Source organism: Podarcis erhardii (assembly GCF_964252035.2).
Source record: "Podarcis erhardii genome assembly, chromosome: 3".
Classification (NCBI taxonomy): Eukaryota; Metazoa; Chordata; class Lepidosauria; order Squamata; family Lacertidae; genus Podarcis; species Podarcis erhardii.
In genome coordinates, this window is record NC_138507.1 from 51,240,623 (window position 1) to 51,250,807 (window position 10,185).

The window sequence follows — 10,185 nt, forward strand, 5'->3', positions numbered from 1 at the left end:
GTTAAAACAAAATCAGAACATTTGTTTACTACAATAGGTATGTTCATAAATAAATAAGTAAAATTAGATGTGGCTGAAGGTGTCATTGTGAGAATGAGGAATTGTACCAGGTGATCTTATTTGAAGCTTGAAGTGGAATAACATGCCCAAATACGACACTAGCTGAAGTGCCATTGAGTATTCAAATTAAGCAAATCAGTTCTTCCTAGGGCATGTTATGTAGCTTCAGAATAATTATTTCTTTAAAACTACACATTGTATTGAGGCTGCTATTGACTGATACAGAAGCAGTAAGCTCTTCAGAAAGGTGACATTTCATAATAAATTATACCAACGTAGACTTCTAGTATTTACATGCTAATCAGTCAATCATACAAAGCAAGACCTTGGACTCCAGATAGGTTTCAGTAACTTGTCTGGCTCATTCCACAAAATTAAAGCATTTCCCAATAAATGTAATTGAAAGAGGAACAAACTTCAGGAGGTGCATAGGAAGCTGCCTTATACCAGGTCCAGCCATTGGTCCATCTAGCTCAGTACTATCTTCACTGATTGGCAGAGCAGCTCGCCAGGATTTCAGGCAGGGTTCTTTCCCAGCCCCTCCCTGGACATGTCAGTGTTGAAACTGGGACCTTCTGCATGCAAAAGAGATGCTCTGCCACTAATTGGTGGATCTTCCCTAACCAGAGACTGGATTTATATAGGTCTTTAGCTGGTTAATAGGGATATGTTCAATGGGTTCACTGCACAATGGCTCAGAAGTTGTGCATGGCAGGGAGTCGGAGTCAGTGGCCAGACGCAAAAGCAGGAAGGGCTCCTGCAGCTTTAATAATTACGTAGAAGAGGGAATGTTTTACATTGTGTGCTAATCTATACCTGGTGGAATTCCCTCTTCTACACAACTATTACAGGTGTAGCAGCCCTGTCCTCTCTTGCATCCGACCACCGTGCCTAGTAAGAGAACTCAAGATTTGCATGCAGGAGACCCCATGTTCAATTCTTGGCGCCCCTGCTTCAAAAGGGCTCTGCCAGCATGACTGGGAAGGGGGCCTGGCTGAGGTCTTGCAGACGTTACTGAGTTAATTGGACCCTCAATCTGACTTGCTATAAAGCAGCTCCACCTGTTCACAGGATCTCACTGGACTTCACTGAATTTGTGGCGGTGTTCCCCCCACCAGGTTAAAAGAATACTGGCATTATACAAGGCACCTGAGTTTGTGTGATATTTAGTGGCTTGTATTTCTTCCTTTGGAACTCTTGGCTTATTCATTGGCTTGTAAGGGTTCTCTCCCTGTTAAGAGTCCCAGCATAAAGAAATCATATTGCTTGTGAGGCTACTCAGGATCTGTTGCCAGGACCACATTTTCAGTGCCCAATTCTGTATCTCCTCAGCAGATGTGCCCAACACCCTCACAATGCCTTCAAGGGAACCGCAGCTGTATGGTGGGCAGCTGGCAAAGCTGGAGTAATGCTTTTGAGAAGCTTTTATGGCAGGGCACATGTTTTCGTGTGTGGAGGGTCTAATTCAGTGACACAGCTTGTTTCCCCCCCCCTCCCCAAAAGGGAGGAAAACTCCTCTGTCACAGGGCTCCTGCTCCTCTGTAGAAAGGCAAGTTGTGTAGTAACAGTGTACAATATGGGGGAAGAGAACTTTGTTTCAAAACGATGTTGGGTAAAGACCTAGCTTTTTCATTTCATTTCATTTATTTTACAACATTTTTATATTGCCTAATAACTTAACCAAACTTATAATCATTTAAAATATTAGTCATTAAGTGGTATATAAATGTCTTAAATAAATAGTAATAAATTTCTCATTGGAAATAGAAGAGATAATACCACCAGCAGTCAGCCCTATAAAACAGCACTGCAAAGTACTGAAAGATTATTTTTACATACCATAGGGAAATAAAAAGTTTTCTAGCTAGTGTTGAAAGGGCCATAATGTGGGTGCTAATCAAGATTCTCCTGGCAGGGCATTCTTTATGTTTCAGGGGTTTCCCTCCATTCCAAACATGGAAGAGTATTTTTTGTTTTAATCTTCTGAAACCAGAAATAAAACCTAAGGACTTGGTTTGCTTTTTTAATCTTAGGTATCCAGGGCAATTTAATTAATTCACAAATGTGTGGTGTACTAAATGATCCATGAACCATCTTTTATCTTTTATTTTGTGGCTGCTATTTTAATTCATAGGAATTTAGTTAAACCAGTCTGGTATTAGACTGGATGATGTCAGGAACATATCTACTACTGTTGGAATTTTCAGACTAATTCATATAGCCTATTTCTGTAATGTGTGCATTCCTGCATGAATTCTCTGCAGCTGTAGTTAGAGCTTGAGTATGTGATTTATTTAGGGCTTGTTCACACATCTGGGTTTATTGCATTGTGCTTATATTCCTTTTGCTTGAGTTTGAGTTAGAATGCTTCAAGAAAGTGGAAGACTTGATGGCAAACTAGATGTGATGTTAAATGTGTGAATGCATTTGTGTCCATGGACTGCTGCCCCCCCCAGATCAAGTAAAACAATAGAATTACTTAACTGACCAATCGTGTTGGTTCTGCCGACAAAAATCCTAGCTATGCCCATGCTTGTGTCTTTTAAAAAACGTACTTTCAGTGCAACAGCTGCAAGAGGGGATCAGGATCAGGACTATGGCATATGAGGAGGGAGAGTTTTACCCTCCTACCATATCACAATCCTGCTAAAACTCCCTTCTCTCTGATGCTGTTGTTTACCGCAGGAGGGAAACTGCCAGTTGCACCAATGGTATTCTGCTCTGGGAGGGGGAAATTGTATCTGCTTGGACCACAGCATAGGAGGTAAATGCTAAATCTTCCTTGCTGTGCAACACATTTCCAATCCTAACCCCTTCACTGTGGGTATTAATTTCATAGTTGAAAATAGACTTATTAAATGATTAATACAGTCTGCATCCTATTTGGTTTTACCCTGAGGAAGTGACTCAATTTTCTTTTAACTTTATCCTTAGCATTAACATATGATGTGGGTGGGTGGTGGGGAGGCACCTGCTGTAGTCAATTAGTACAAAATTTACAAGGATACGTTCACAGAGTGCTGTTGTACTTAGATCCTGCTTTCCACAGGAATCTCTGGTCAGCCACTGCGAGAACAGGATACTGATCTAGATGGGCCATTGGCCTGATCCGGCACCTTCTTCTTATTTGCTCTATAATTTTGGCAATACCCAAGCAAATTACTTTGTGATTTAATTTAGAGATCATAAAGCTAAGCTTAGCCACCAACTTTAGGAATCAATCTGTTACTATCACAGTCAACCTTCTCACCTAATGCAAAAAGAAAACAAAATAGGAGGGATCACACTGGTTTGCTTGAGATATGATGATAGCATTTCAAAATATATATTGTGTTGGTCTGTTGGCTTTTCAATGGGTTACAGTTCCCATTTTCTGTTTCAGCCGCTTGGAGCCAGTGATTACTTGGAAGTAGCTATGCATTTTGACCTAGTCTTTGTTCGTCACATACCTGCGTTTACAATGGCAAAAAGGACCCAAGCTCGCCGCTTCATTACTCTTGTTGATACTTTTTATGACAAGAAGGTAAGCAGTCAGTTGGTAAATTCTTACAAGATGAAAGCATCTTGAATTGCTCTGGAAATTATCAGTATAAGATTAATGGGTAATGCAAGTTAAATCTTCCTATTTTCTCTCATATTTGCCTGCTGCTTTGGGAAATTGGTTCCACATGAGATGACAGGGGTGAACAAGTCACGGGACAATTTAACCCAGATACAGTTTAGGTCATAGGTCTTCAACAGGTGGGAATTAAATTTGGTGTGATTTTAATTTGGTGTGTTTTTAATTTCCTGGAATCAAATGGCAATGCCAATCAATTTCATTAGGTGAGCCTGAGTTCCAGCACTATAAAAGAAGAACGAAACATTCTCTCTTGTTTTCTCCAAACCAGGACGCATAGATAAAACAGTGCTGCTCACCAAATCCTATCCCTGAAAATCTGCAACTCCAACGTGGAGTTTAAGATAGCTTTAGATATTAGAAAATTGTTGGTATATTCTGCCCCATGCCCCCACCAACTCTCCTGAGTCAAAATAATATCTTTCCAAGAGAAATGATCATGATTCTTTTTTCTTGATTGGTAAAAAGTCACATCATGTTTTGCAAGCCGAACAATAGTTAAGTTGAAATTATCCACAAAGTTTTGTTTGCTGCTATAATTCCAGGGTACAGATCTGCTTTGTTTTTGTTTTATTTCACCTCGAGTCCCAGTCATGATTCGTTATAAGTGAACAGACGAGTAAAGTGTTAATGGGTTTGCCCCAAAGTGATAATAATTTTAAAAGAAACAGCCACTCTTGGTTTTAGTCTGAGTTGTGGGACCTCTAATGAAATAGTAATGATAAATGCAGCACTTAGCTTGGATTTACAAAGGTTTCAATAATGGGAGCAAAATCAGCAGTATTAAAACAACTAAAAAAGGCTCTTTATATTTAAGCTGATGTTTTAAAAAGTAATGGAAGACATTAAGCTTCACCCTATGTGTGATTATAGCCACGCACTTAAATATTTATGCAATCAGGAAATATCGATTGAGATTAAAAACCTTTTTCAAAAATGTCCTGGCAAAGAAATTCACACAAAAAAACCCTACCTTTAGTTCAGCAAGATAGTTGGGACTTATCCAGACAATCTTATCTTTGTTTAGTAAATGACTTAGATGCAGCTCACTTTTTCTGGTGGATCCAGATGTCTTTTCTCAAAACTCCTGCATTTTCCTCACAGTCAAACAACAATATTTTCTCACTGGACATTATGGTGAGCCACACACACAAGTATGTTATCTTACCTTGCCAATTATAAGTATTATTCTAAAAGTGTCACGAGCCCTGTTAGCTACTGGCTGTATTTAAAGCTGGGAGAGTGCTTGTTCTTTCTTCACTGGACAATTGCCCTATCATAGAGACCAACAGTTTAAAATATACATTGGCACCTGCAGCTTGTGAAATGGCAGGCTGTGTACTAGAGGTTCTCAACTTTATTAACTTTATCCTCTTTTTAAAAAGGATGCTAAAACTTAAAGGCTGACAACTAGCAACTCACATTAAATGTATTTTAGACCATAACCCCTATTGGGCCCAGGCAGCAGACCATCTAGAGGGCACCAGGTTGGGAGAGTCTGCTCTAGCACTTGTAGAACAAACATCATGAAGCAAAATGCGCAGGTACCATTCCAGGAATTGTTTGGTGGCAAAGGAGCCGCCTCCCACCTTTCACTGAATTTAGTCAATGAGTAAAGTCACAGCTGTGATTGAGGAGTACTATGGCAAAATTTAGAATTGCACACATCAGAGACGCCAAAATGACTTCAGAATTACTCCAGGCAGTGTAGAAGGAAATTCCTGGTTCACTTTGAAACTGTGTTTTGGTCTTCCTTGATGTATGTTTGCGTGGCTCTATATTGTTCTCTTGACTCAGAAAATGGTCATTTTGAAGCTGACAAAAATTCCCTGGTAGAGAAGTGACAATTGTCTAGAAAAAAGAGAAATACAAAACTGTAATGTTGCGGTGCCTAGCTATAGTATTTCCACCCAAAAGCAAAAGGTAGTAGCAAAATTTATTCTTTCTGATACAGTTTTCATGCCATGCCAAAAGATATATTATTTTTTATTTAACATTTCAAAATTCCATGAGTTACACTTGGCTTTTCATATTTTCTGGTGATGCATCTATAAGCATTAATGTTGTTTCAAAAAAATTAATGATAATAAATCACCAATTAAATTTGTCACAACTGAATTTAATTCATCTAACAAAGCATAACCAATTAGTAGCCTTATTTCAGTTAATTTCTGCCCTGCCTTCCATTGTGGCACAGAGTTTCAATATTGTTTTACTACAAAAGGAAAGTAGCTTATTGCATGATAATGTTCAATGAGCATAAGTATTTTAAATTGTGTTTGTGTGTGTGTGTGTGTGAGAGAGAGAGAGAGAGTGACTGTAAGCTAAATGCTGTACAAAACCAGTAGAAATAAATGCCCTAATGCTGACTTACATTCTTAAGAATAGTAGAAGAAAAGAATGACCTACATTTAGATTTTGAGGATATTTACTACATATAGGTTTTGATGGTAAGATGCTATACCCAATGACTATGTAAAAGAACTAAAGTTAGTGGTGGTTGTGTTAGAATGGCACATTTTTTATAAATGGGTTTATGGTTAGTGTTTGTGAAGTGAAGAAATAATGATGGTACAGTACAAGCCACTTTCATTCTGCATTCTTATGGAGAGCTACTTACGCTTGGCAAAATCAGAAATCATTTCAGTTGTTGTTTATATCAAAATTGCTACTTACACCATACAAAATGAAAACATGGTGAATTTTACAAAATTCAAATGGAGAAATAGGAGCTATATATGATAGCACCTACAGCTTTTTCACTCTCTTCCAGGTGCGTATTGTTTGCTCTGCATCAGCACCACTCCAAAACATATTTATTCAAGAATCCCATGATGGTGGATTGGACGAAAGTAGGGTAATGATGGACGATTTGGGGTTGAGCCAGGTAAGCACTATGACCATTAGAGCCTTTGTTGCAGGAGAGCATAATTGGTTTTGGTCTGAGTGGTGGTGCTAGGGGGGCAGTGAGCAGCAAAAGCATTTAACCGGTCATTCTGTAGCTTTCTGGCAGGATCAACGTTGCACCTTTTCTTCTATTCCAACTTAATGCAATGCTATTCATAAATGGTTTGAACCAATCCCTTTTAGCATAATTCTAGAGATACTTCTAATCTTTTACTCAGTATGTGTTTCTAATATATTAGAAATATTGGGTCATGCTGCTGCTTTAATACATGTTCTTCAGATTTAGTGCAGCTACATTTAGCTTTGTACATTGCACTTGTATCATCATCATCATCATCATCATCATCATCCCACCTTTTTCCTGGACTGGAACTCAAGGCACCTTATTTTACTTGAGCCACCATATTGGGAATCTGTTTATTGTCTAATAGGTGTGTTATAAGTGTCTCTATCACTCCAGGTTTACAAAGGAGAGAGCTGATAAATACTGCTTCCCCAAACTGATATGCACAGGATTTGTAATTAACTAACTTTTACTCAGAGTAGGCCCATTGGAATTAAAGAGCCTAAGTTGTTGTTGTTTTGTCGTGTCCGACTCTTCGTGACCCCATGGACCAGAAGCACGTTAGTCATGGTCATTAAGCAATTACTCTGAGTAATTGTTGGTTGAATACAACCCAGAATACAAGAATCTGTTGCTTGCATTTCTGCATTAAAGATTGTATTTCTATTCTTACATTATATAGTTTATGAATACTAATACCTAACAGAAAGTTAAATCAGAAGTTAGAAGCCTCAAGTAATTTTATCTATGGCAAATAGTTTCCAGTGTTTATCCAGTAAAAATAGGTTTCCTAATAAGTACTCTTTTCTAATAATGTCTCCCTTTTATATCTTATAAAGAAATATAGTGGTTCTGAAAAGTAATTTAAGGGTTGCAGCTTAGTCCTCTTGTTGCTGATATTTCAGTGTATGCTGTTAATGCACAGTAGACTCACACAGTTTTCTATCTTAGTGCCATTCACCTTGGTGGGGGAAAGCATAATGTTTTCAGAATATGAGCCAACACACATTTTAAAAGCCTTGTCCTAGCATGTTATATACTTGAGAAAACTTGCTTTCATTTTAGTCCTGCTGTGAAAGGAAATTCAAAGAAAGTGAGAGGAATGTTTTGTGAACCCAGTCTGTTAACTCCTAACTGATAAGGATAAAAAAACAACACATTACTGAATATATGTTAAACACAAGTGTCTCTGAAATATCTCTATCATACAAAAATGTTGTACAAAACTGTGATGTGATGCACAAATGGGGGGAGGTGGGAATGGAAAGAGATTCATCCTCACGGTACATTGGCCCCTGCAGGGCCAGCTGTGTTATGGTGATATTTAAACCTAATATTTTGTTGTGGCTTTACCACTGGCAAAGGAAGATATAGGTTAATTGTTATCATAGAACAAATGTGTGCTTTTCAATTAGCCTCTATATTTGGGGTGGAGAACCAGATGTTATTGAACTGCAACTTACAACACGTCCGACCATTGGCCATGCTGGCTGGGACTGATGGAAGATGGAGTCCACCAACATCTGGAGGGCCATTGGTTCCCTATCCCTATGAGGCCATCAAACCTGCCACTGCAGGCAGTAAAAAAAAAGTTACATGGGCAATACCATTTTATTGCACGAAGACTGATATATGGAGTCATCCAAATAGCCTTTATCTGTGTAGGCAAAAGGATGTGTGCCATTCAATGTAAGCAGTGTGTGTGTGTGTGTGTGTGTGTGTGTGTGTGTGTGTGTGTGTGTTTTACTATTATCAACCACAGAAAACAGTCCCAGTCCCTACTCTTGGAATAAATATTTTTAAAGCCTCTCAAACTTCTGTCTAACTGGAAAAGGTTTGTGTGCATGTAATAAAGTCTGTGTTTTAGAGTTAGCTAGCTGAATTGTGCCTGTGTTTCACAAACATGTAACGCAGAGACCTGCAATATCACCAAAAAATATTGCACAGAAGCACAGCCAAAAGCAGCAACTGCAAGGTGTTGCTCCCTGTATCCTTTTTTTAATATTTGAGAATAGTTTTGTTCCCCAAAAGCATGAATGCAGAAGAAAGGGAGCTCGATGGTTATGGATTGCACACAAAGCTGGGGGGGGGGGGGGTGAGGCGAGCGGACGGACTGTGACTATGTGGGCTCAGGCCCCACTGCAAGTTTGAGAAGTCTTTCCTTTTCTGGTTTCTTTTTAATGCTCTCTGCATTTTAAAAAAATTGTTCTTTGCTTCCATCTCTCTCTAGGATTCAGCTCAAGGACTTTCAATGTTCACGGGAGAGGAGGAGATTTTTGCCCTTCAGCGTACCATCTCACGACTGACGGAAATGCAGACTGAGCAGTACTGGAAGGAAGGGGACAGGAGCAACCAGCCACAGTTGCAAAAAGACTAGCAAAACACAAATAGTAGTTGTAAAGAAGAAGAGTTCTAACTCACACCTTACTTCCTAAACATTTGCCTTTTTATGTGTTAACAAGGGACAGGTTACATGCTGGAATGCTGGTGGGAACAGTTTTATGCCTATGTGTGGAAGTCCAGCCTAACATGAAGTCTTTCCTGACCAAGAATCCAAATCCAGTTTTAATCTACAAATTATGTGAAAAGGAGTGCCACATAGTTTATGGACTGCATTTGTATATCATACTTGAAAAACTACAGCTCGAACAAATGGTAGGCTCAAACCAGGCAAATTAAGTACATATTATTGCACCTGCCTATCTCTAGTATTTCGGCTACAGATAACTGCACCTTCAGTACCCTTGAATTTATTTTTTTTAATGATTCTGGGCAGCAACTAACAAAATCAGTTTCTCATTTTACTAAGTACAAAATCACATAATAGCATTTTGGTAGCTCTGCCATTCTAAATACATTTCTTATTTCTGCTTGCCTACTGCCACAGTAGACCTACTTATTGTTATTCCATTGCCTGTATATGTGACCCCCTGTCTCAAATTCTTCTGATAGGGAGGGCGCAAAGAGAAAATAAAAGTGGAATTATAGAACCAAGAGTAAAAAATGCCAATAAGTGGATAAGTATCAAAGCAAAAGTGAACTCACTGTGTCTTGTATAGGCAGACCAGATAGGACAATCTTACAAGATTTGAGGTGAACTTTGTACTGGTAGTGAAAATGGACTTTATATTGGAATTTGACTAAGCTGTCCTCCTTCCCGCCTGATGCTGAGGATCTTTTCAAGCAGCTATGCACAAGACAGTAAGTGCAAATCTACACGCACTCATATACCCGCCACCACAATGCAGTGATCCTTCTACACCAGATAGTCACCATTGCCACGTGTAACATTGGTGGATCATGCTCTTTTACTAAACAGCACAGGAGAAAGCAATGCAAACACAGAAACATCTCTTAGCAGTTCAACCACCCATCAGTCATGATATTGCTTTACTAATAAGACCGCCAACATTGTTCATTTAGGAAAGGTACCAGTCAATGAATGGTGTTGGTAGCATAACTCTTGGATACCCAATGTACACCACAAACAATGCACAGTCTGGCATCCTCAAAGGCACACTTCCCAGTGCCGACC

General features: G+C 39.0%; 1 protein-coding gene across 2 annotated transcripts in view; it reads left to right on the forward strand.

Annotated features, from left to right (window-relative positions):
* The window catches only part of AFG1L (AFG1 like ATPase), a 56,440-nt gene extending 47,090 nt beyond the window's left edge, over positions 1 to 9,350 (forward strand). For both annotated transcript variants that reach the window (XM_081857201.1, XM_081857200.1), the window contains 3 exons: positions 3,443 to 3,583; positions 6,453 to 6,566; positions 8,881 to 9,350. In XM_081857201.1, the coding sequence (XP_081713327.1) occupies positions 3,443 to 3,583; positions 6,453 to 6,566; positions 8,881 to 9,027 (402 nt within the window). In that variant the 3' untranslated portion in view covers positions 9,028 to 9,350. The remainder of the gene's footprint in view (positions 1 to 3,442; positions 3,584 to 6,452; positions 6,567 to 8,880) is intronic.
* Positions 9,351 to 10,185: the final 835 nt, after the last annotated feature.